Genomic DNA, 27,303 nt, shown 5'->3' with positions numbered 1-27,303 from the left:
TATTCCTTTCCTTGGAAGAAAGGGAGGGGGACTTTCTACTAAGGAAGCTTTAGAATATCATCTCTCACACTGGAGCTACCAAGAACTCCTTGGCTTTCCCCTGCTTCCTCCATTTCTCATACCATGCAGCATTTTCCACAGGCGATTAAACCTTCTGTTATGAGCATTTATTGAATGATATTTATATAATGATTCACAGCTTGGCTTGGTCTTGGATCTATATGTGGGAGGTGGATTCAGATTCCTCATTATCCTTGGCCTTGCTGGCTCTTTGGACAAGTTGTTTATGCCCAATCTTACCTCTTCCTCTCTAAAGCAAGTCATGAGAGGGTAGCACACACAACCACTCTCATGTATCAAATGGATGTGTTTAGAGGGCACTGTGAAGCAATGCAGGCTGGCCCTCCTCACTGGTGCAACCATATGCCTCCTCTGATGATCCTCTGTTGTCATTCCATATTTATGTAAATAACACTAACTGTGGTTAATATAGCTAACTTGGTTTGAAGTCAGTCTGTAACTAATAAATAAATTAAATGAGATAAGATGGGGTGAAAGGATATGAAGCAACAACTTGCTCTGGATCTCCAGGCATAAGAATGATAGGTAGCCTTGCAATATGGACAGATGAGCCAGGTGAATTTGCCTATGCTGGTCATGCTCTTTGTCTCTGATAACATCATTCTTTTTCTTTTTCTAGTTTTTGTACAGGCAAATAAATTGCAGCAGCATATCTTTGCTGTCCATGGGCAAGAGGATAAAATTTACGATTGTTCCCAGTGCCCACAGAAGTTCTTCTTTCAGACTGAACTTCAGGTACAACATTTTTTTTTCTTTTTAAAGGGTTAAATGCAAACCTCTATTGTTTGTTTCTGTCATTGTTGTCTGTGAGAAATAGCTGCATTTGGAGTGAGCGTTCAGAACTCTTTCCTCTCTTCCCCCTCCTTTTCCTACAACATCAAAAATGTCTCCTATCTTTCTCTTCCTCCCTCTCTGGGTGCAGTAAAAAAACCAGGTCCTCTGAGCATGGGCCACATAAATAAATAAGACCTGACAACTCTAATCATTTGCTCTGAGGATTTCCTTTGACAGTATGCGTTGCGACATACTGCCACGTCCACACCGAGCACAATGTAAATAATTTCTTTCTATTGGTTAATAATTTAAGGAAAGATTAGCATACAAAAACTCAACAAACATTTTGACATTCTCCATCTCTTCTTTTCCCCACCTTATGCTTTATATGTGTGCACATTAAAATGGAAGATGAGAGTGGAATGAGGGCAACAGTGACTCCTAATTAAAACCCAAGATCAAGAAAATATGTTTGTTTGTTTCATCATATTTTTTCATTAGGTGCGATTGACAATTAAAGAGATCAAGGTTCAGGAAGTACATTTAGATAAGATTGAAGTCCATGGTAGAGGAAAGGTCATATCAGTTTTACAGACATGCTATTGGCTGCCAACAGTGACATGATAGAGTCGTTGCATTCAAAAGGATTTCAAAGGCCATCTTATCCTGTGTCTTTCATGAGAAGGATATACAGCTAAAACACTCTTGAGCAATGGCCTTCCAAGCTCTGTTTAAAGCTTTCCAGTGAAAATCTTTTAACAGGGCCACCATTCTCCTAGGCAATCCATTCCACTGTTGAACAGCAATCAAGACGTTTTTCTTAATGTTTAGATGGAATCTCTTTTTATGCAATTTGAATTTGCTGGTTTGTGTCCAAGGCTGTGTAGTAAGTGAAAGTGTGCTTGTTTTGTCTTCTGCATGATATTCCTTCTGGTGGGGCTGTCATGTCCCTTCTCAGTCTTCTCATATGCAAGCTAAACATACCCAGTTCCCTAAGACATCCCTCATAGGTAGGGAAAAGTGGGTGGAAGAACTTGGGTAGGCAGGCACCCAGCTTGAAAGTAAGGGTCATAAATGGTCACAGAAACATATAAACCAAGGCAAGATTAAAGAGTCTGAGAAAAAAAGTGTGTACCTCCTTTCTGCTTCGATTTTCATTGACTTCTGGGAACTTGGTGTTTACAAAGCAGAGGACATCTCTACTTGATCCAGCTGGGTCTCATTCAGTGCCAGCTGGGCAGGACTGAATAATAATTGGGGAACTCTGTGATTTGATCTCTAATTTGAAGTAAATCAACCTGATCTACACTTCCCAGACCAGTCATTCTTCTGATTTAACCTTTGCATTTTGCTGTGTAGTTCTCAGTTCCTCCAAAGTACAAAAATCAGACATAACTGGTGTTTGGCCATTAAAAAAATGAAAGGTATCCATTATGACAAAATCTGTTGATAAATTTATATTTATACATTTTTGGAGAGCCAGCATAGTTAAGTAGTTTGGGTATTGGGCTAAGACCCTGAGAGACCAGGGTTTGAATTCCCACTTGGACATGGAAACCCACTGGGTGACCTTGGGCAAGTCATACTCTCTCAGCCTCAGAAGAAGGCAAAGGCAAACCCCTTCTGAACAAATCTTGCAAAAAAGGTTCACCTTAGGATCTCAGTAAGTCAGAAACAATTTGAAGGTGCTCTGTAACAATGCATTTTTTGCATAAATGTGTGCAAATACAATGTTTGCCATTTGTTAATAAAAAAAATTGGACATGATGCTGCTCAGATTTATGCATATGTGGATGTGAAGGTGACATGGGCCATGAGTAGACTGATCTAGCAAGCCCTAGTCATAAACCTAAGGCCTCGTTCTGTCACACTGTAAATACGGTGGTGAACTTGGTGCTGGCCAGCATCAAGTTACAAGAGAAGTTCACATGGCAGAATGTTCATGATCATCACCCCTTTGCAAAAAAAACATAGTTGTCAGTAAGAAGGGGATTTGACCTGGCCTTTTCCCTGATGTGTCCGTTTTCTGCATGGAGGGGGTTTCCCTTCCTTCCTTCCTTAAATATACTAAGCAGTATACAGACATGTTAGCCACACACCCCATGCCCCTGCCACCTGAAGGGTTATAACCCAGGTACAGTGTTACAACAGTGGCTGTTGTTTCATAGTGCTATGTTAGTATTAAATAGCAATTGTGATTAAATTGGTTAGGTAGTTTGGCTGCTTATAGCCCCAGAGCTGTTGCCTTCCCAAGACAAGCTGGAGGTGCCTTCTGCTACTCACTCTGGGAATTGTGTATGGGCATTATGTATGACGGACATTATGTTGAAAGAAGTGCAGTTGTCTCCATCCAGTGACCCACCTGGGAGTAGCCCAAATGCTCTGGCTCAGACTCCTTAACCTCTGGCAGATCTGCCATCTACATATACAGGTAAAAACCTGCAATTCAATTTCTCAGTAGGGGTGGCAGTGACAGCTGCAGTCCATACTCCCTTGATGCTGGCAGATACCGTAGGCCAGCCTGAGGCACAAGGACTCTGGAAACTCCCTCTTGGATGCCTGCACCCTCCTGTTACAGCAATCTGTGGCTGAACAGATGCGGTTTTGGCTCTTAATATAAGGAGATTTCAGGGCACTTGATCATGTTTAGTAACAGCAGTTGTAGATAAAATACCCTCAAAAACTGGAGTATCGACCTTCAGCATGAAGTACAGGGCTACTCTTTTTACTTTTTCATTGTTTAAAAAATGCGCTTGTCCTTCTAAACTTGCATCTTTCCCGAAATTCTGCACCAACTTAAAAAAAAAAAAAATTAGGGACACACACAACCAAAACATTTTCATTCTCAGCCTTCCCCATCATATATATTTTATGTGATGAACACTTCTTCCAAATGTTCCTGCAGCCCCCTGGTAAATATTATGATTTTATGGAATGGTGCACTCTGCCTCATTTAAATCTATTAGCTTTATAAAGTGTGATGTACTTAAACTTTAGAGGGGTGTGCATGTGTGTGTATTTTTTTTTTAATTTATCTTCTCCAATTCCCAAGCGGATGCCTCTTGTGTCTTGCTGTCATGCTGCAGAAGGGATGGTTGATCTTTTCACTTTGTTGATTTTATATTCTTTCTCCCGGGGGGGATCCTCTTCCTTCCCCTTGTTCTGGCAATCTCATTTGCATAAGTGTACAAAAGTTATAACTATACCTTGTTAATATTTTAATAAAGTCAGCAGATTTTGTTTTGTTTTGTTTCTTTGCTTCTGCATCGCCTGGTTTCAAGAAATCCAATGATGTGGCTGGGGGAAAAAACACCACAAGATTTATGTTTTAAAAAAACAAATGGGGAAGGGATTTTCCCCTTTGCTTTTTCTTTGTGTCTCACTAGTGGCCAAAAATGCCAGCATTGTTAATAAGAGCACAGACATTTCTTTGGGTCACTGCATTGATTTTTTTTTAACATCAGCCGGCCTATTACCAAAATGCATATTTCTAAGTGCTGTGGAATTTAACAAAATTTAATAACAGAAATTTGTTAATGAGAGCAAGTGCTGATCTTAAATCTTAGACCACTGTCTTGAACAGATTTTCCTGGAACAAGGCTCCCTTGAAACAATAGTACAGTTGGCCCTCCACATTTGCAGCTTTGACTTTTACGGATTTGGTTATTTGCAGTTTTGATTAATATGTTCTCTCTAGGAATCTCTAGGTCCTCCAGCGCAACTCTGCCAGAGATTGACAATAGAGTTGTGCTGGAGAACATAGATGTTCCTAGAGAAAACATTTCTCTAGGCATTTGTAGGTCCTCTGACATGATTCTATGATCAGCCTCTGGAAGATGTTGACCATAGACTTGCACTGGAGGACTAGAGATTCCTAGAAAGGTGTCTCTCAGGTAAAAAGAATAGTGTTTTTATGTTTCGAGTTTTCCCACATTCATGGGGGATCCTTCACCCCTAACTCCAGTGACTGTGGAGGGACCACTGCACTTACTTCTGAGTAGACATGTATAGGATTGCATTGTTGGTTGCTTCCTTGTTATTGCAGTCTGTTGGTTTCAGTCATGTAAGCGTGATTTGGATGGTTTTAGAACAGGATTTTGAGTGAAGGTAACTCTGCTATCAGCACCTAAGTGTGGATGGGCCAGCATTTGAGTCTGCAAGTGCTGAAACACAATGCTGGCATCCATTTAGTCATAGAGTCATAGAAGATTTTTACACAGTTAAATGCCAGTAAAGCTCCAGTAAAATGTTCCTGAAGCATGAGGGTGTGAAAGCCGGTTGCGCTTCTGAAACGTCAGTGAAGCGTTCCCCTTGCCTCTACTGTCCTTGAATTGTTCATGGAGCAGCCATTTCCTATTAATGCAAAGTTCCCGTTAATAGGAAATGGCTGCTCCATGAACGATTCAAGCATGGTACGGATGAAGGGACGCTTCACTGACATTTCAGAAGCACGACTGGCTTTCACACTCTTGCGCTTCAGGAACATTTTATCGGCGTTTTACCAGCTTTTAACCCATGGTAAGCACCGGTGTGAAAATCTTCATAGTTATACGATTATAGTTTTGAAGTCCACCCCTCTCTTCAATGCAGTATCTCCAACTAAACCCCAGGATTGGGGTGTCCAGCTTCTTTTTGTAAATGCCCAGAATAGGAGATCCAGTGTTTGTGGCCCGAAGGTGGGTTTTCCATATCTGGAGATCATTTTGGTCTAGAAAAATAATATTTTATGAAACAAATATCAAACATACATCTATTTCGAAACTAAAACACATCTCCTGAAAATTTGGCATATGTGTGAGTATAAAAAGATAGCCAATCAATTTTGTCATAAAATAAGTATTACAGCTTTCTTCAGCTATACAATAAGATCAATTCAGGACTTTAAACACCTGAAATAAGATGATAAATCTTCTTCCAGGAAAGTACTTATCACACTTAGTGGAAGCATATTTACCCATAATCAGTAATACTTTGCTATCACTAATTCTTCTATGGCTCTTTTTGGGATGTATTTAATGACCCTGGGAGCATGTCTACTTAGCTCTTGAGTTAAATTTAAATTGAATTTATCCCTATTCATACAAGAGAGAGACAAAAGCAAGTCTTTTGAATAAAGGGAGGATTTCTACTTATCTCTCTCACAAATTGATCCATAGCTGCTTTCATTCATCTCCCTACAGCCATCCAACTTGCTCTTTGTATAGATTTCACTTGAAAATCCGTCACCAGAAGCACATGCAGCACAATCCTATTCAAGCTTTTTAAAGATATTCCAAGGAGGTAAATAGGATTTACTGCCAGATAAGTGACCATGGGATTGTAACCTTATAGAGCAATCCTATATTCACATTACCACCAAGGCAGTTGAATGATCACCATTTCCAGTGCAAGCTCAACAGTCTGTCTGACATGGCAATGACACATTTGCTATTCTGCCAGTATAGCTTGCCTGCCGTCAAAGGTCTCCACACAGTTTAACCTCAATCTAGGATTATGCCAGTAACTGAGATGTTACTATTGATAAATAATTTATTTCTGATTACCTGACAGATCTTTTAACTTATTGCCATTACTTTTTAGTTTTAATAATCAACTCTCTTGCATTATTTTGTATTTAAAGATTGGTGTATTAGTAGCTTGTTCCTTTTTAGTTACTCTTTTAAAAAGCGCAAAACCAAACACTGTAAATGCTACATCAACTCAAAATGGTATTACTATTTGTTGTGTGTTTGTATAAAGTTAATGCCATTGGTTACGCCATCATAGAAGAGGTTATTGCACATTATTTCCAAGCTCTGGATTGGAACTTTAGGCCTCAGCCCTATGGTCAGTCTCAACTATAATAGAGCCACTGAATCATTGGGATTTACCTGTGCGCTGACTCACAATTCAGCAGTTGATTCAATGGGTCTACCCTAGTTGTGACTAAACTGTATTTCAGACTTTCATTTTACTATATTGAGAGACTATTTGCATGTGAAGAGAAGGAAAACTGGGTTTGCTAAACATAGAGAACCCTGCTGCTATTGTGAAAGCACAGGAAAATTATTGGAAGCAAATGGTTTGGGAAGAATGTTACTCAATACGCAACTTTGTACACTGGATGTTGAAAATTTCTGCTCTCCAATCATTGTCTCAATAAGCTAAGCAAAAATGGTTTTCGTGTGCTAAACTGGATTATTAGACTGTTTTAAGAAAAAAAATTAGTATTATTATTTGCTATACCACTCTTAAGTGACAGGCCACATTTTTTGTATCTATGGCCCCGTACAGACAGGACAAAATAAAGCTGCCTCGGGTCACTTTGGAGTTATGCTGTTTAAATGATGCATGTGTCCGGAGTCCGGAAGCCACACCAAAGTCACGCTCCAGTACTTAGGATTGGATCACGGCTTTGGTGCGGCTTCTGGACTCTTAGGATGCATACAGTACATCCTTTAAACAGCATGCCTCCAAAGTGACCTGAAGCAGCTGTACGGGTCCCTATGTTTTTAAAAAAAGACTTATAGTCTAGATTATAAATCTGATATCTTCTTTATAAATATGCAGTATACCAAAATGCCCCTTATTAAGTTTGACCAGGGGATGCATGAAAGAGCCTGGTATTATATCACTTCTGCCAACTGCCAATGTTGAAGTTATATTTGTGCCAAAAGAATTCTAGAGTCATTCTTCGTAGCATTTGCTCTGCTGATCCCTTTTTCTTCCTTGTTTCCGATTCTATTCTTTTTATGATGTTTTTTCCTGCCTGATTAGTATGATACCTGACTACTTTTTCATATTTTATAAGTGATATTTTATAAATTATAGTGGTGTGATTTGTTATGACACTTTTACTATTTTACATAGAAATGTCCGATGAAGTATTATTGAAATAAATACATTGAAGAGACCCCCCCCCCAGAGTGGGTACTATGGATTGCATCCCCAAGGAGTCTCTTTAGTGGGGGCCCAATTGCTGACTGCCAAAAGCTGGGGCCAGATTTAGGTTGTATCCCTTTCCAACTCTATCCCTGGTGGCAATCCATTTACTTTGCTGCAGTGCATAGAATACTCTGGGGAAGTCCTTGAGAAATGAGCCAGCTGCTGTCTGCATAGCCCTGCTCAGAGTTCTGTTTCTTTGTCACACGAAAAGACAAGAATCCAGGATTGGATATTAAAATATGTCCATGATACCATTAGATTGTTGATGTTACTGTTATATCAACATATAATCTGTTACAACTTTTTGTGAGAGCCAGCATGATGTAGTGGTTTGGGTGTTGGACTATGACTCAGGAGAGCAGGATTCAATTCCTTGTCTGACCATAAAACCCACTGAATGATCTTGGGCAAGTCACATGCTCTCAGCCTAAGGAGAAGACAATGTTAAACATCCTCTGAACCAATATTGCCAAGAAACCCCCATTATAGGTTCATCTTAGGGTCACCATGAATCAAAAAGGACTTGAAGATACACAACAACAACTTTTGTAAGGGGCTCTTGCTTATCAATTCATAATACATCCTAAATCAGTTACTCTCTTCCCCCATGCCACAGTTTCTATTCAGGGTTTGTAATGTTCTCCCTTCATTGCAAGGTTTCATTTGCAGCTTCCATAACTATTTGGTGAAACAGCAACTGTGTGGTGGCTGAGTATAAGCAAATGGCCAGCAAAAACCTACATTCACTGCCCACATCCCAGACCTACCTTTCTGAACTTGTTCACAAAATAGTATTTGACTGGGTATGGTTTTAAGCCACATTGTTTAGGTGCCCAAAGCTTTGAAAGCGTGGAAGAAAAGTTAGGGTATTTTTGTGGGTAGGGAGAGGGGAATGGCAATCCTTTGAAATCATCTTGTGTATCATAGACATGGTTTGTGGCATTTAATCAGAATGGTGGAACCTAATGTTCTTAATTGCCTTAAGAACTGCATTAAGCAAATTGTGGATGAGAAGCAGAGATTTTACAGGAAATTCAAGAAGGGGTTTCGTCTGTGATCTTCCTCCCCACTGTTTTGTGAGGAACCATCTCATAGCCACTGAAGTATTTGTGTTTAAAGGATTAGTTCCTGCTGTTTGCTTGTGAGCTGCTAATCACACCGTTTGCTCTTAAATGAGTGCAAGTGAGGAAAACTAAAGCAAGGAATAGAACAAGTATGGAGGGAGCTGACTACATGTCAGTTCCTCCCTAGTGTAGGTGTGCTGGTCTGTCAACCCCGTCTGGTATGGTATCATGCCCCATGTGGTATGGTGGTTTGAGTACTGGACTACAACTCTGGAGGTCAGGGTTTGAGTCTTCCCTGTTTGGCCATGGAAACCCACTGGGTGACCTTGGGCAAGTCACATTCTCTCAGCCTCAGAGGAAGCTAAAGGCAAAAATCCCTCTGGACAAATCTTGCCAAGAAAACCCTGTGATAGGTACACAAGAATAACAACAGTAACGAGCCACCAAATTGCCGAATGTCTACAGGAACATCCTCTTACTTTTTCTGGCCAACCTATATATTATGAAGAATGCCCTCCTGCCTCTGAATATCTTTTTGTCTTACATTCACCAAAGAGGTAGATACAATAGTCTGTTGCAGCAAAAGGTCTCCCTTAAAAACTATTGTCTTCATTGTGTCATCTGACAGCAAAAGATGGCCATGAATTCCTCCTAGGTGAGTATTTAGGCCTAGGCTGATAGTGGTGGGGCTGTTTTCCCATTCCTCTTGGATTCAGTGCAGACTCTGCCCTCATTCAACAGTCTGTTAGGTAGAAGGCCTTAAAAGAAAACCCTAACACACTAGGAGGGCATCTTGAATTTCCATGGTGGCTACTAAACTGCAAAATTTCTGATCCTCTGCAGCCGGTGCAGAAGCAGACAGCACTAACTTCTAAGAAGGCTAGTAACCTGTAAGTATGGTAGGTTGACTTGCAAATGTACAGTAGTAATCCAATCCAAACTCTGTTCTGTGGACATATTCAAGGAATGAACCAAGGAATGAAGTAGTTTTAAAGAGAGAGAGAAAAACTCCAGCAGTTTTGTGAGGATGGGGGAATCAGGCTTTTTCAAAATACTACACCATCCTTTTAAAGCCTTAAAATATTAGAGAAGCAGGATGCCTTCTAATACGTAAAAGATTTGCAGCCAAAAACAGACTAGAAGTGATGGTTAAATGCCTAGAGCACTGTTAATTTTTAATTAATGTTAGTTATAATTATCTGACAGTGCCTGACTGAGACCCAGTAACAAGGTTGGAATGGGTTTTGTTTTGCTTGTAATTTATTAGTTGTATAACTAATAATAATTAAAAATGAAATAAAATGCTCCAAGCTAATTCTGTAATAAACCCCGCCTTTAAAAAAAATCTTAACAGTAACGAAATGTGCTACACACATTGATTTAAGTCTTATTGTAAAATGAAGATAACTGATGATCTGGTTGAAGTGCATTTTATGTAAATGCTGATGGATTTTGGGGACTCCCTCCATAGTTTTGTGGAAATCAAGGAAATGGGATTTAAGTGTGGGTGATGGAAATCATATCTTGCTTGCAAAACCTAAGGGGAAACAATGTTCAAAAAGAATGCCTTCCATCAAATTTAAAATGAGTTTGTGGTTCGTTTCCAAAAAGTGTCTCCTGAGGTTTAATTTCTAAGCCAAGCACAAATTGTTAAATACAACACAAATTACACTAATGAACCAGCTGTTTCTTCACATAGTCACAGTTTAGAATTTATGAAGAGCATTTTTGTGGGTGCATTTGCTTTAAAAAATCCCATCTGAAATTCTTCTAGCAGGCTTTTGGTGCACTCTCTTCCAATAACTGTGGTATGATTTACATCTTGTGTGTACCTGAGCCTTATGGCAGCACATGGGAACCTTAGGGAGATGCCAGAGCTCTAGTGCCCATTGGCCAGAGGCCATTGCTGATGCCAGGAAAAACAACAACTTTGATATAGTGTTGCTCTGAGGGCATTGTGGAAAATTAAAATGGCTGCACTTAGATAGCTGAAACTCTGCTTTTGCTGGTTATCCAGGTTCACCAGCCTAGGAGGGCCCATTTGGCCAAGGGACCACTCAGCCTTGGGACCGCCTGTGCACCGTGGGAGCAAATAAATGAATAATTCACAGAATCACAGAATTGGAAGATAACACAAGAGCCATCCAGTCCAACCAAACTACTGATTGGAAAGCCCTTTGCTAATTCATTGCTAGCTTGGTATCACAAACTATTCAGAGGTTCAATGGACCATTCAGTCACGACATCATCATTTGATGGTGATGATAGTTATCACTGCTGTCTTTTGAAGCAAATGGAAGGGTGACTGTGTGAGGAAAGCATTGTGCTCTTTCCTGATCTACAAATTAGAAAATCAGTTTGCTACAATACACAAAAACTGACTTCAGTTGTATTGTGAAATACTGCATTGACTTTTGCCGACTATCACCAGACTAGACAAAAGTCTAGAGTTGTGATTGTCTGGTATAAGAAAGCAAGAGTTATATCTATTGCACAACACCGTCACAAGACCCAACTTCACAGATATCTACATTGTGAAACAACAAAAATGTTTTATGAATCTCCTTCTTAGTTTTCTCCTGGAAGAAAATAAAAGCAGTCAGGGGTAATGGAGAAGTGTGACAACTCTGTTTGTCATTTTCCCAACTTAAAATTACAAGAGACCAGGAACAAGATGTTCAAAATTACTCTTGATGGGAACATGAATGAACGAGTTCGTATCTCAAAATGGCAGAAAGAAACAGTAATGAAATCTGGGAAGTCAGTAGCGCATGTTTGTTTTTGTTTAATAATTTAATGAAGTCGGTTTTGTTAGTTTTGTCTGTTTATATTTGGTTTTGATATATGTGGTTGTGTCCAGACTTAATAAAATGACTGAGACTAAAAAAAGAATTATTTTTTTAGATTGGCCATTAGTTTGTGAACCCAATAGCACAATCTAATCTTGGCCTATTTTTAAGCCAAGAAATACATAGAATAATAGAATCATAGGCGGGATACAAACCTCCATATAGTACGTATAGGATACGTACTAGGGTTAGGAAGGGGCGGTGCTTCCGCACCCCCCTAACCCTAGTACGTATCCTATACGTACAAGATGGCGGCGCCCCTTCCACATGGGCACCACCATCTTTACGTACTGGACGCATAACGTCCAGACGTGTCGCGTCCTTTGTGATGTAGCGAGTGCGCCCCTGGCGCCTCGCTACGTCGCAAACGCGACTGCAAAAGAAGCTCCATTTTGGAGCTTCTTTTTTGCTCCGCGCAGGAGCCACGCGGTTTGGCTGCTGCAGCTCCCGCGCGGAGCAAACGGCGGCGGCGGGGAAGCGCCGCAAAGCGGCGGTTTGTATCCCGCCATAGATTTGGAAGAGACCACAAGGGCCATCCAGTCCAACCCCCTGCCATGCAGGAAACCTCAAACAAAGCATACCAAAGATGGCCATCCAGCCTCTGTTTAAAGACCTCAAGCAGGGAGACTCCACTATACTCCAAGGAAGGAGTGTGTTCCACTGTCGAACAGCCCTTACTGTCAGGAAGTTCTTCCTAATGTTGAGGTAGAATCTCTTTTCCTGGAGCTTGCATCCATTGCTCTGGGTCCTAGTCTCTGGAGCAGCAGAAAACAAGCTTGCTCCCCCCTCAATATGACATCCCTTCAAGTATTTAAACAGGGCTATCATATCACCTCTTAACCTTCTCTTCTCCAGGCTAAACATCCCCAACTCCCTAAGGCATTCCTCATGGGGCATGGTTTCAAGACCCTTCACCATTTTACTCGCCCTCCTTTGGACACGCTCTAGTTTCTCAATGTCCTTTTTGAATTGTGGTGCCCAGAACTGGACACAGTATTCTAGGTGGGGGCCTGACTAAAGCAGAATAGAGTGGCATTATTACTTCCCTTGATCTAGACACAGTAATTCTATTGATGCAGTCTAAAATCACATAGGCCTTTTTACTTGCTGCATTGCACTGTTGACTCATATTCAACTTGTGGCCTACTTAGACTCCTCAATCCCTTTCACATGTAGTCTCGTTTAGCCAGGTATCCCCCAACCTATATCTATGCATTTCATTTTTCCGCCCTAAGTGCAGTACCTTACATTTCTCCGTATTGAATTTCATTTTTTAAGCATTGGCCCAGCTTTCTAGTTTATACAGGTCATAGACAATGGTATCCTTCTGGAACGCCTGAGGGAATTAGGTATTGGAGGCACAGTGCTCCAGTGGTTTCATTTCTACCTCTCACGTAGATTCCAGATGGTGATGCTGGGGGACAGCTGCACTTCAAATAGAGAGCTGATATCCGGTGTCCCTCAGGGCGCCAATCTGTCCCCCATGCTGTTTAACATTTACATGAAGCCGCTGGGTGAGACCATCCGGAGACACGGGGCATGGTGTTATCAGTACGCTGATGACACCCAAATCTACTTCTCTATGTCCCCGACTGCAGCAGTGACTAAGGATGGCATCTCTCCTCTGGATGCCTGTCTTGGGTTGGTAATGGGCTGGATGAGGGAAAACAAACTCAAGTGAATCCAGAGAAAACGGAGGTACTTGCGATAGGTACCACAAGTCCAGGGAAGGAGATTTGTCTACCAGTTCTGGATGGAGTCACACTTCCCCTAAAGAACGAAGTTCGCAGTTTGGGAGTACTCCTGGATTCGTCTCTACAATTATCATCTCAAGTGGAAGCGAAGAGCAGGAGTGCTTGGTACCAACTTCGGTTGATATGCCAACTGTGCCCCTACCTGGACCAAAAGGACCTTGAAGCAGTGGTACATGCATTGGTAATCTCTTGTCTTGATTTCTGTAATATGCTCTACATGGGGCTACCCTTGTACCAAGTTCAGAAGCTTCAATTGGTTCAAAATGCGGCAGCCAGATTGGTCACTGGTTCATCCAGGTTTGACCACATAACACCTGTCCTAAAATCTCTTCACTGGCTGCCAATTAGCTTCCGGGCACAGTATAAGGTGTTGGTTATTACCTTTAAAGCCCTACATGGCTTGGGTCTGAGTTACTTGCAGGAACACCTCTCCCTACATAATCTGCCCCGCACTCTCAGAACTGGGAAGAATCTATGAGAACATCAACCAACCAGATTTGTAATGACTTCAGATACAGCTTTCACTGCGGCTGATCCGAAATTATGGAATAGTCTCCTGGAAGAGATCCGTCCTATTGCCTCCTTGGAAGCCTTCAAGAGGGCACTTAAGATGGATCTCTTCTGGAGAGCTTACCCACCTGACCTCTTGTAAGAAATGCTGCTCCACTTTCTGATCATTGTATAATTGTATTGTAGTGCCGTATGATGATGAGCTAGTTTTAATGTAATTATTTTTATTGTATTTTATTGATGTGTTCTTGTATGTATTTTATGGGTTGTAATCCCGCCTTGATCCCATTCTTTGATTTCCTCGATTTCCCCATTCTTCTGTTTCTGAGTTCTGCCTTTTGTTAAAATTACCATGTGTGTTCAACTTATTGCAACTTTCAATATTTCCACACACACACCCCAACTGTTAAGAAATACCAGTGCACTTGTTCCATTGATTCAAGCACCTTGCAAGAGGGATATGGAATGAAATCCTATTTTTTTGTGTGTGTACTTCAGTTAAGGGCAGGAGTGAAGTGTGGAGGAACAAAATGCAAATTCAATACAGCAACAAATTGTGCATGGTGAAATTCCAGAATTTATTCTTAGAATTCTCTGGGGGGAAACCTGAAGACTGGGAGATCAGAATGTAGGGCAGATTCGCTGCACAAGGGGAAAAAGAAAGAAAGAAAGAAAGAAAGAAAGAAAGAAAGAAAGAAAGGGAATATCCTCTTGTTCTAGGTCGTGGTTGCAGCTATGGTACAGTAATATGTTTTTGCTTTGAATTTTTGTGGAGAACATGTAACTTTTTTTTCAGCATCCCTAATTTGGGATCAGTGTGATATAACTAGCAACTAACCAGAAAGTGTTGGATAGAGGTTTCTGCCTGACCGGTCTTGTAGGATTTATTTTCTTATTAATTCAGGGCATTTATTATCACTTCTTGACCCACCAGGGCTTCCAAGGTGATGCACCATCAATAAAAAATGAATTAAACCATTAACAAATAAATTAAAAAAAAAACAATAAAAAACACTCAAAAGTCCTTTTTAAAATAGGTCTGAAAGCAAACAATTTAAAAACAGCCAGAACATACACCTCAAATTTTAAGAGCCAAAGACTATGCAAAACAGCAGTCTTCACTGCCTTCAGACTAATAACTGCATCTGCCATACAATGTTTTATGCTGTGAAAAATGTTTAGCAGCTCTGAGGGAAGGACAGACTCAGCTGGGAAAGAACCAGTCTTTCTGATAGCCTCTTCCATAGCAATGAGAACCTCTGTACTGTGAATACTGTTAATGCTACTGTGCAGGTTACCAAAATGTACATAACTGCACATTATAATGTGTCAAATACCCAGCAGGGGTAAGGGATGTGGAAAAGGGGAGGGGAAAGGAGCCAGGTGAAAACCATTGGCTGAATCACTGAAGCACTTAAATGGACCCAAATGTCAACATGTGTGATCAAGCGCAAGGAGGCATGCATTTCCAGTGTGGCAGTGTTGGCATCATTGAGGAGGGACATGCGACAGCAGAGTGTGGATCCAGTGTTCAGGCTGCCCATCTAAACCTATTGTTGCCTGGCATTCATGCCCCCAGGGCAAAGGTCCAACCAACTTTCAAGCAGGCATTTTGCCATCCCAACAGATGGGCAGGAATGTGAGTAGCCAAGAGGCAATGTATATGCATCAGTTGTGTTTACTGAAAGCAGTTTCATGTCGTAAATATCCAAATGTCTGGCCTAAGCTACAGCACTTCCAGATTCAGCAGCAGAAATGTAACTCAGGCTTTCTGTTGCTGCTGCTGCTGCTGCTACAAAAAATACAATGGATGCAAGTGATAAAAATATATACTGTATAGGTCAATAAATGCTCTTACCGAAGAGTCCACTGGGCTTTGAAATGAAATATATCCACATATCCATAAGGATGTATGGTGGAGAGCACAAATCTTGTGTTTCTACTAGATTTGTTTTTGTAGAAAACTTTCTTCATGCAAAGTAAACTGAACATGACTGGTACATTTTAGGAGGTGGGAAGACTGTGAGGAATAAATAGTCCACACAGTATCAGAGGATGGAAGAATTAACAGAAATGACGTGGAACCACAGACTGATCTTGAGTTTGGGCATATCAGAAAAACTTGAAATCAAACATTTATCTGAGACCTACCATATATACTCCTCTATAAGACTAAAAAATTATGCCCCAAAATTGAGTCCAAAATCCCAGGTCGATTTATTTATGGGTCACTATGGATACGTGACAGCAGCTCTTTCAGATTTCCCCATGCGGTGCAGAGAGGAGTTTAGCAAGAATGAGCCAAGCAGAAAGAGTCCTGGGTGATTGGTTGATATTGCTGTTTGTTTAAGGGTCCCCCTTCCACCCGCGCGTCTGACTGAAATGAGGAAGAAAAGGCTCAGTGAGACTCTCTCTTGCCATACACACACATACACACACTGAAGGAGCCTCCAAGTTTTACCCTTGATCTATCCACAGGTCATGGCAAAATCCATAATTTTGGCCCCAAAACCTGACCTTATACACAAGGTCGACTTATAGTTGCGTATATATGGTAACAACTATGTCTCAAAGTGCGGGTTACTTTAAAAACAACATTATGTTTAATTTTACAAAGAAATATAGCAATGTAGAAAATGTCTATCCAATATCTATAAAATCAAGGTTAGTGTTAGAAAGGGTAGGAAAAGTGTGGCCCATCCCACAAGGGCTGCTTTTATGGTCCCTATGTCCATAAAAGTCAAAACTCCTTTGCTTCAAAATGCCCCCAAATGATTTCTAAGGGGTCTGGAGGGCGTTTCCACCAAATTTGGAAGGCATTTTTTATTTTGAAAAATGAAATAGTTGTCCATCCCTGCTTTATAGGAACAAAGGAAGCTGCCTCTTCCTGACTTTGTTTCCTTAGCTCAGTACTGGCTGCTCTGTCTGGTATCCCTAATCTGAAAAGTTTGGGAACAGAAGTACTGTATTTCAGAGTTTAGCAAGAATGAGCCAACCGCTTTGGGCGGAAGGGGTTGGACTATAAGTAGAGTTGTACATAATTCTACTATATTTTCAAGAGATGTGAGGATGGAGGGAACGATGTGAGATGCAAGGCTGGAGAAAGATGCAAGGATCTGTGACATTGTGGGAATCCAGGCATAGTATTTGGCATCAATCTATGCCTCCCACCATTTCACAGATATTCACATTTCATTCCAGACACTTCTTTCTCTGGCCTCGTGTTTCTCTACAGTCTTGCAAGTACATTACAAGTGTATACTACACTACCTACACATTTTATCACAAAATCCAAAATATTCCAAAATCAAAGCGCCAAAGCATTCCGCATTCAAAAATGTTTTGAATTTTGGAGCAAATCAGATTTCCAGATAAGGGAGAGACTCAGCCTGTGTTGGCTTTCCAGAGTCTCAAATAGAGCTATTACCCCATTACTTGCTACCTGGTCTTTCTAACTGGAGATGCCAAGAACTGAACCTGGAATCTTCTACATGCAAAGCATTTGCTTTATTGCTGAGCTCCTTGCATTAAAAACAAATACATTTTAAAATAGACAGTGATCTTAGCAGCTGGCCTAACAACAGTGATGTTCCCTACAGGCCTGTCAAACCAGCTAATTCACACTGCATGCTTGTATCTCTATGCATATACCGCTCAGACTTTTTTAAAATGCAAAAATGTAAAAATACACAACAGCCCAAACTGGGAGCCCAATTGAAATAGGAATACCGGCTGCCATGCAACACAGCTGTCTTGTGCATCACAAACAGAGAGCAAGAGAGACTAAAGAACATTAATGCCAGAGGCCCCTCTTCTTACCAAGTCCTAATTAGGAGGATATGTCTTAAACAAGCAAGTTATGTCCCATGCTGCTGTGGAAGGCCAAAGGTATTGCAATAGCTGTGTTTTGAGAGAAGGAAAGCAAATAGATGGGAAAGCTAATGTGGTTATGCTACTGTTCTTTTTAGTCACATCTATTGTTTGATTAACTTTTTACAACTATTGGTAGACATTGTTCTACATTAGGGCTGCCAGGTGCCCTTATCTGGCAGTTTTTGGAAATCTGATATTTGTTTAGCATCCTCCCCTAAACCTCAAAGCTCTCACCTATGACCTATGATATAAGGAGAATAAAAGCATTGATATCTTAATATTTGTATTCCTTTAAATAATATTCCTATATTTCTGATCAAAGGAAGCCATTAATATTCTCTTTCAAGAGCTGTCTTTTTATTCAAATGTAGGAAGAAAAATAGTTAAAAGTATGGTGGCTAGTATAAAATATGGTTGGTAACTTTTGAAGTCCTCAGTTGATCCATGAGAACAGGAATACAGTAAGCAAAAGTAGGAAGGCAAATTGTTAGAAGCATAGGGGCTAGCATAGTAATGGTTTAAAATATGGTTGGTGATCTTTGACATCTTTAGTTAAAATCACATTTACTTTCCCTTAAGGAACTTGCTATGTCAGGGATGATGAACATTTGCTTCCAGAAAGTGATGAATTCACCTCTCCAGAGGCTGATGAACTAATACTCACCATTGCCCAGGCTGGGTAGGATAGATGGAAAACTAAGTTCAGCCATATCTAGAGGATGGCAGGTGTCCCAATTAGGCTACTGGCTCAGACTCTTTGGCCTGGTATATACCGCCAATAAGCGGCGTACCAGGGCTGATACTAGGGTTAGGGATCACGTGGCAACCACACGGTCCCTAACCCTAGTGCGTACTGGCACCGTTACAATGGTGGCGTCCCATGTACACGGGCGCTGCCATTGTGATGTAAGTGCCGTGCGGCGTCTCGTGACATCACTGCAGTGCCTCAGTAAGAACCCAGAAATACCAGGTTCTTTTGGTTCCGCAGGGAAGGCACACCTTTTGGGGGCTGCGCCATCCTTGCGAAGTGAAAATGGGCACCAACAGACCGCCAATGGCAGTCTGTCCCGGGCCATTAATTACCATTTTTTTGTTGTGGGTCTAATAATGACAACCTGCCTTATAGGATTGTGGCACAAATTACAGTGAAAGACTCTGGACACTTGCTACTTTCTGAGTATTGTTTGTATTATTATTCCCTTTTGAAAGGTTTGCAAATTTCCTTTGTTTGAAAAGGCTGACCTTCACAGCAAAGCACAACTGACCCCATACTCCGAAACAAAACAAAACAATCTCCTATGAAACCTGACATCACAGATTTTATACTTTTAAATAAAATTTTACCTGTAATGTTCATTGCTGTTGTTGCTGTGATTGCCCTCAAGTCAACTTTGACTCATGGTGACCTTGTGGATGAGACATCTACAAGACTCCCTGTCCTTAACCTGCCTTGCAGGGCCGGGCCAATGATTGAGTCTAGCCATCTGTCATGTGGTTTTCTTCTCTTCCTACTGCCCTCTAGCTTTCCTATCATGTTTGTCTTTTCTAATGATTCATTTTTCCTCATGATGTGGTCAAAGTATGATAGCCTCAATTTAGTCATCTTGGCTTCCAGAGAGAGTTCAGGCTTGATCAGTTCTAGAACCCATTTGTTTGTCTTCTTGGCTGTCCATGGCATTCTCAGTACTTTTCTCCAGCACCACATTTCAAATTAGTTTATTTTCTTCCTATCAGCTATATTTTATTGTCCAGCTCTTGCATCCTTACATGGTGATGTGGAATGCAATGTTCATACTACTCCAAATAAATTCTGCTTCAGGGAAGATGGAACTTTTGTGTAAGCCTCTGGCATGAAAGCACCATAGCACTATGAGTGAACAAAGCACAGGCATTACATGCAGAAAATCCCAGGTTGAATCCATGGATCTCTAGGTATGGCTGATCATGATAGATCAAAACTGTGCCCTGCTGTAGGCTAGCTTTTCTGTGTTCCTGAAAGAGCTATAATACAATCACTCTGTAAGGGGAAGCAGTCCTACCTTATTCTACCTTCATAACTGAAGCAGCTTATTTAAGGTGCTTTGTGGAGCAGTTTTGCCATTGCATCCTCTTCATTTGCTACTGGCAGAGCAAAAGCTAGGTTGCTTGTCCAGACATAACAATCTATGCCTGAGTGTTTTCACAGGAACAGTCTAGATCATTAAATATAATAGGTCTCAGCTGCAGATTTGATCAGTGAAGCATGCACACAATTCATCACAGCAAATTAGGTATGTCTTTGTAACGTATCTTGCCACTATTTGCTGGCACTTTTGGAGAAACTGAAACTTATACTGCATTTCAGATTATTCATATATAAAACTTTGTTTTATGAGGACAAAGATTCATCAATAAAGAAAAATATGGAGCATTCTCTGTTCCTTTTTTCCGGCATCTTGCAGAACTAGCAGTCATACTGGCAGAGATCCCTGGCCACATTTATTATTTATCTATTTTAGTGAATTTCTTGTCTGCAGTAAAGAAAGAGCTGTACACTCCAACATCTCATTCTGTTTGTGCCAGCAGCTATACTACACTCCCTCACCCCCGCCTTAACAGGACTACCTGAAGCAACCTTTGTAGGAAACCGTTACACAGACCATTTATCTGATTGGGGTTTTGGTCCAGCTCACTTTCAGAAATGCTGTTTGTTCTTTAAAAGGACCCAAATTGACCTTTAGAGAGAAAACACATGTTGTATTTTTCCCCCTCCATTTTTTCAGGGAGAACTGAGTAGCCATTCTCCCCTTCAGTCTACTAAAGGCAAGAATTGATGTTTTCAGAGTGGTCAGCTGTTGAAGGAGTGATCACACTTTGGGATAGTTTTAAGCTTTACAAATGCTCTGAGAGCATTTTCAGTCACTGTATGGGTTGCCTTAGGTTGTTGCTTGAAGGGCAGAGGTAAACAGATCTATAGTAAATAATATCATAAAATAATGTGTTGCTGCGTGGTGAGCAATGACCTTGCCCAGCAGTCTAGCAATGCAAAACCTGGACCATTGGGTGTTTTTCTATATGAAAGCAACGGTCATATAGGGTCTCTCATATATATATATATAGCAGCTTCAGAAAGATGACTGCAATATAGTGGATAGGCAACCAGGGGGCTTGGTCCAATCTCCCAGGATAGACTCTGATCCCAGCCTCTCTTACTTCGCCTCTTATTATCAGAAGAAGTAGGGTATGTAGTTCATATGCAGACAAACCCAAAATCAATTCCTAGCATCTTCATGTTGGCATTAGGAAGACTCCTGCCTAAAATTGAGATGAACCACTCCCAGTTGTTGCCAACAGTAGTTGGCTAGATTGACCAACAGTCTGGCTCCACAAAGGTAGATTCCTATATTATATACTTCAACCCTTTTCTTCCACACAAACAGGTCTTTTTAAAGCCTTTTTATTCATATGAACACCAGCAGAACACTAATAAGAGCACCACTCTTGGTTATCTTCCAGAGATTTAGCTGGGTCTGAGACAGCATGGTGTAGTGGTTTGGGCATTGGACTATGACTTTGGAGATCAGGGTTCAAATCCTGCTGGGTGTACTTGGGAAAGTCATAGTCACTCAGCCTCAAAATATGGCAGTAGCAAACTCCCTATGAATAAGTTTGCCAACCCCCCCCCCCCAATTATTAGTTCACCTTAGAGTTGTCACAAGTCGAAAATGACTTTAAGGCACACAACAACAATGTCACTATTTGTATTCCCACAAAGCCTCAGAGGGCATTGTGGGAAATGGTGGTTATGCCCAGGTGCTGTGAGGCAAAGTACTGATGTCACTAACAGGTATTAATTAATTAATTCATTTATTTTATTGACATATTAATATCCCACCATTTATCTGCAGATCTTGTGGCAGCATTTAAAAAATGAATTAAAACCATGTGCCTAAGAGGCCTCAAAAGCTTCTGTGAGCAACTGTTTTTTACTTGCTTTCTAAACATCAACAGTGTTGGCACTAGTTAGGCCACCAAGGGAAGGATGTTCCCCAGCTGAGGTGCCACAGCAGAGAAGGCCTTGTCCCATGTCCTTGCACAGCATATTGCTCTGAGTAATGGGATGCAGTGGCGGAGAGATAAATCCACCTGTAGCCACTAATGGATGAGTAAGCCCAACAGAGAGCAGGGCCTTCTCAAGCCTGATGTCTTGTCAATTGAAAGTCTGTTTTGAACACTGTGGCTCTTTTGACCAACTTGTAGTTATAGAATCTTTAAATGTCTTTATGATTGTATCTTGGGAAGCCTTGTTATTGCATTTAACCCAACTCCTTCCATCATTGTTTCTATACCTTTTACATCTACTTGTGTTATACATATACTTGACCCCACATCTCTGCAAACTGCTGATTAGGTATGACAGTTTTTGATACTTCATAAAGAGATGTCACTTTATCTTCTTTGTTTATACTGCCATTTCTTTATGCTGTTTTATTACAGAGATGGTTTGCCACAAAAGGGGTATTCTTCCTTTTCAGTATAAAGAATAGAGTTGGGTTTTCAAATGTGCCGACACAGACTTGGCATAGCTTATCTCTTGTCACTTGGATGTGAGACAGTCACGGTTTGTATCCCAGGGTCCTTTTTGCAAAGCTGTCAAGACAGAGCTGTAGTAATCTGCCTCTGAATCCCACAATGTTTAACTCTCAAAACAAGGCTGCAGAAGCAATGTCTTGGCATTGCTTTGCTCAACAGCAGATGTAATTAAAAAATACCCACACTGGCCTTAGAAAAGATTCTTTCCTGTCCCTGCTTGGATGGTTGGTGGCAAGAGCCAAAAGTCGTCTTGAACGGAAAGAGAAGGGCTTGGATAGGTCAGGCAGAACAAAAGAAGAGGGCATTGTTTCAAAATAAAGTAGCGGTTGGAAGGTGGTTCTTTTGGAAGTCACCCCGCAGGTTTGTATATAGAAAGTGCACTGACTGTACATTGCATGAGCAGATGAAGCATTTCCATGACATAATGCAATTGATAAGGAGTTATAATTTGAGATCATCTTTTACATGCTGGAGTTATTGAACCACTTAATAAAGCACACGTGGTTGGCATCCTGTTGGTGATATACATGGGTGTAAGCTGATAATTGTTGTTGAAGTGTGCCTTCAAGTCGTTTCCAATTTATAGTGACCCTAAGGCAAACCTAGCAATAGGATTTAGCACATATCATGGTGTTTTCTTGGCATGTTTCATCAGATGGGTTTGCCATGGCCATCCTCTGAGGCTGAACATTTTCTCAATTGATGTTCTTTCCCAAGCTAGTACAGGTTATTGCAAATAGTATCTTGAAGGTCAAATATTTATTCATCATCCTGTTTCCCAACCCCCAGGCAAACAATATTGTCTATCATTCTCTACAAACAACTGACAGTATTTAGAATCTCTGAACATTGTGATTGCATATAACTCATTGTTACAGATAGTCTCCATCTGCTGTATTTGCTGCACAATATGGCTAATAGTTTGAGTTAAATTTACCTTAGGATAAACCTTCCCTGGGTTACAACCAGGGATGTTGATTTGATATGCCAAACCTTTGGTTCTGATTCCAGTTCAAACTCCTCTGTTTTTCTACTGTCCGACTCCAGTACTGACTCTGATTCAACTCTGACTCCTTCATAAATGGCAAGTATATATTAATTATTAATAACAAATTTAATGTAGTAAAATAGTAGCACAAGCCATTTCATCAGCACCATGTAAATCCTCAGGCTACTTAAATGAACAGAAAATATATTTGATCTAAATTTCTGAACAAGAAAACTTCCCCAAATTCCAGTGAAAGTAAATATGCAACAAACTAGGCATTTAAGAAGTTTAAAGGGTACAATCTAAGTATACAATAACAGTGTTATTGTTACAATGTGATAAGTTTTTTATTTTACATTTCTACCAACTCTGATTCTGAATCTATGCAAAATTGCATCTGTGACTCTGACTCCAGCTCCACAGTCCTGGCTACAACATCTTGTATCAGAATCTTTGATGTTTCTTGGAAAGGTTAGGAGTTTGCTTTATTGCCCTAAGACAGTCTGCTTGTGGAAGTCATGTGCCACCTAAACAATAGTAAACAACAGTAAATGCTTATGAATTGCCCAAGACTTGCATACTGTAGAACAAAGTAACAGCTGCACCAGTGCGACACAGCAACAGTACAATGCTCAGCTGCCATTGTAATGAAGTTATGGCAGCCTTGCAAGTGGAAAACGCTGGCCCAGATTCAAGGGACAGATGGAACAGGAAGCTGCAGAATTCAAATTAATTAACCAATGTGACACCATATCTCATGGCTTAAATAAGGATTAGGGGTGCTTTGCTGCAAAAAGTCATTGTCCCCCATTTGGTGCTAGAGCAGTTGTTTAGTATTCATGGTCTGATGTGCCAAAAAATGCAGATTGTATCTAGATTAGCTTTTGTATTAATGGTTAGCATTCCAGCTAGGCAAGCATGTTCTTTGCCTTCTTATGTGTGTTGTTATCTGGTGAACATGAACTTTCCCCCCCTGAATCTCATTCCACATTTCTGTTTATTCAATAGTCCACTTTTGGCATTTTCTGAAGAATAATTTCTTTGGAAAGTGCTTAACAATGCCACAAGACTTGTCAGTTTTGCCCTGAAACACATTTAAGTGTGGATCTTCCTTTATTCTGTTTGCAAAATAAATGCAAATATACGGTAAACCTCAATTAAATGCACTCACCCATTTGTATCGTAGACGAGGACTTCTCAGCAAAACTGCTATTTAGTATTTGGTTTCTGATCTTTCTCAGGGTTAGGTTTTGATCTTTCAGAGCATTGTATTTTCTTTGTAGCATATTTTCAACACACATACAGATGATCACATTTGGAATTGTAATGAATTGATGTGAAAATCCATGCCCACATGTCTGCATTTCCTGGAATGAGAGTTTTACTCATTGATTGTTTTTCAAAGTGCTACGCATTGAGTACTGAGATACAAATAAGAAAACTTCACAACATAAACACACACATATGCAATACTGCTGAGCTGTAGGGCCTTTGTTTTTTTCTGCTCACTAGACCCAGAACCGTAGCCCTCTCATACTAGAGTAATTAATCTTATAGCGCTAATGTCTGTGGTTCTGGTGTATGTAAGCAGAAAGCTATTCATTGAGCAGCACAACATTAATTGGGGTTGGTGAGATAGTATTTCCTTCCTGTGACTTTTAGTTGCATCTCTATATACATCTTTAAATAAACCAACAAAAATGTGAATCCAGAGTAAACTCTTGTCAAGCACAGTTGCTCCAAGCTTTAGAGGAGCGTATAACGTCTCTTTAATAAGAGATGTTTTGATCTCATTTAAATTAGACTTTTCGAGGGATAAAAAACATCAGCACTGACACTAGATTGGAATGTTTTGGCTTAGTGCTGGAATGTTTGATTCATCTAAATTTGGGCGGTTATGATGACAGCTGAATATTCCTGAGAACAGTAACTACTATCGGTATTAAATATTATCTAGAAGAACAGCCACTTAGTTTGAAACACTGCAGGTTTTCGCTATTTTGCGATTTGTAAATAACAAACCCATTATAGTCTTCTTTTATGGCATTAAATTCAAGGTTGATAGTAGTTTGGGAGGCTGGTTTCGTATCTCATCAGAAGCCCACACCACACAGTTACGGTCTCATAGCTAGCAGCCAAATGTTGGTCTTGTCAGGATAGATGCAAATTATTACAATGTGTTCAGTGGTGCATGCTGCTGTATCAGAGATCAGAAGGCAGCTCTTTTGTGCGTGAAGCTGTTCCTGTGAACTTCAAACCAGGGCAAGGAGGAGGCACTTCGACAGCTCCCTAAGAAGATTGTGGACTGTCCAAGTTGAGGTCAGAAAGGCCAAGCATTGTCAACACAGCCAGCATGTGTGCTGGGATTCTCCATTCTTCTCCCATCTTTCTACTTGAAGGAAACAAAATGTGATTATGCAGTCAGATTGGAAATGTTTGTGGGGTGGGAAGGACAAGGGTTGGATTTCAAATATTCCACTGTTATGTGCTTCTGACAATGGCAATTAAATTTTGTACCTTTTTCTCCCTTTGCTTTTTGGGAGGGAAGTATGAGGTCCATTTTCAGGTTTAATTGGATCTACAGGTTGGGATATGAAAGAGTACAAATTGCTGATTGTTTGGTGAAATCCATCTTTTGCAACTAAAATCCTCAAGAGCCCACTGTCTCTCAAGACAAGGTATTATTAGCTGCCCTGTTTCAGTGGGCGCCTGAATGAATCCTTGTATGTTTACAGACATCCTCTTTCTCTAACAGAGAACTTCTGGTTATTTCCTAATAATGTATTCTCTAGTGCTTTTTTATTTATTTATTTTCAAAGTGCTGTGCTAAGGAAATTTTCCCCAGGGTTTTGCTTTACTTTTCTTCACAACAGCATTTTTATCGGGTGGGTTTTTTTTAAGAAAAGGAAGAGTACAGCCCTTGAAGGATGGCTCTTAATGGACTCTCTGAGACAATGCCAGTCCCAGATATGTGTGTTTGGAGGAGATCCTCTTTGATGATTTCCAAATAATTCATTTCAGGATTCAGAAAAAGCAAAAAAGAGTAATGAACAACGGAATTGGAACTTTTAATAGGGTCACCCCAGCCCAGACATGGCTATATTTGCTTTCTTCATTTCCAATTGGAATGAGTGAAACAGCATGCAAGAGATCAAAGTCCATATTGGAGAGCATACATGTCTTTTTGTTGAGCTAAATTGTTGGGAGTTCAATAGTAAAATCCTTCCTTCAGCTGATGAAGTCAATGGGGTGTGGGTTATTCATCTTCAATCAATAATGAAAGTTATTTTGTTGTTGGTCAGGGTCAGCCCAGGGCTATGGATGACCATTCCCAGCTCCAGGCCTGGAGGATGTATTCACTCACTTGCATGCCCTGCGTTTAGCTACTGGAACCAAAGTTGGGAGTTAACTTGCTGCTGGAACAGAAATAGAAGAAGGCACTCCTCTGATAACTAGATTGATGGCCAGGATCCTAACATAGATACTACATCTAACTAATCCAGAGTCTTTACAGGGACTCATGCCACACATACTAGTTCATTTTGAATTTGAAGACATATCCTATGATAACTTGAAGGATTCTGGATGAGTATGCCTTGAAGTCCTTTGAATTGGTCTTAGCGCTTCCAGGTTTTGGAAGGATAGATTAAGGGTGGAAAACACATGGCTCTCGTTGTGTTAATAGACTACAAGTTCCATCAGCCCCAGCCACTATAGTTCAGTGCTGAGGAATGATGGGAGTTGCAGTCTGCAAACATCAAGATGCCCTTAGATTCCTCATCCTTCCTCATCCTTGGGCATTCCTTATTAAAACTGTAGTATCTCTGACACTGCCCATAGAATTGGAAGAGACCACAAGGCTCATCCAGTCCAGCCCCCTGCCATGCAGGAAATTACAATCAACACATCCCTGA

The 27,303-nt window shown here is 40.6% G+C and overlaps 1 protein-coding gene across 2 annotated transcripts in view; it reads left to right on the top strand.

Annotated features, from left to right (window-relative positions):
- ZNF423 (zinc finger protein 423) overlaps positions 1-27,303 on the top strand; it is a 322,468-nt gene that overhangs the window by 277,629 nt on the left and 17,536 nt on the right. For both annotated transcript variants that reach the window (XM_089539812.1, XM_089539811.1), the window contains one exon: positions 701-816. In XM_089539812.1, the coding sequence (XP_089395938.1) occupies positions 701-816 (116 nt within the window). The remainder of the gene's footprint in view (positions 1-700; positions 817-27,303) is intronic.

Source organism: Sceloporus occidentalis, unplaced genomic scaffold, assembly GCF_023333645.1.
Source record: "Sceloporus occidentalis isolate IW3139 unplaced genomic scaffold, rSceOcc1.0.p SCAF_10, whole genome shotgun sequence".
Lineage (NCBI taxonomy): Eukaryota > Metazoa > Chordata > Lepidosauria > Squamata > Phrynosomatidae > Sceloporus > Sceloporus occidentalis.
Note: the sequence above shows the minus strand (reverse complement) of the source record. Positions and strands in the feature narration are given on the sequence as shown.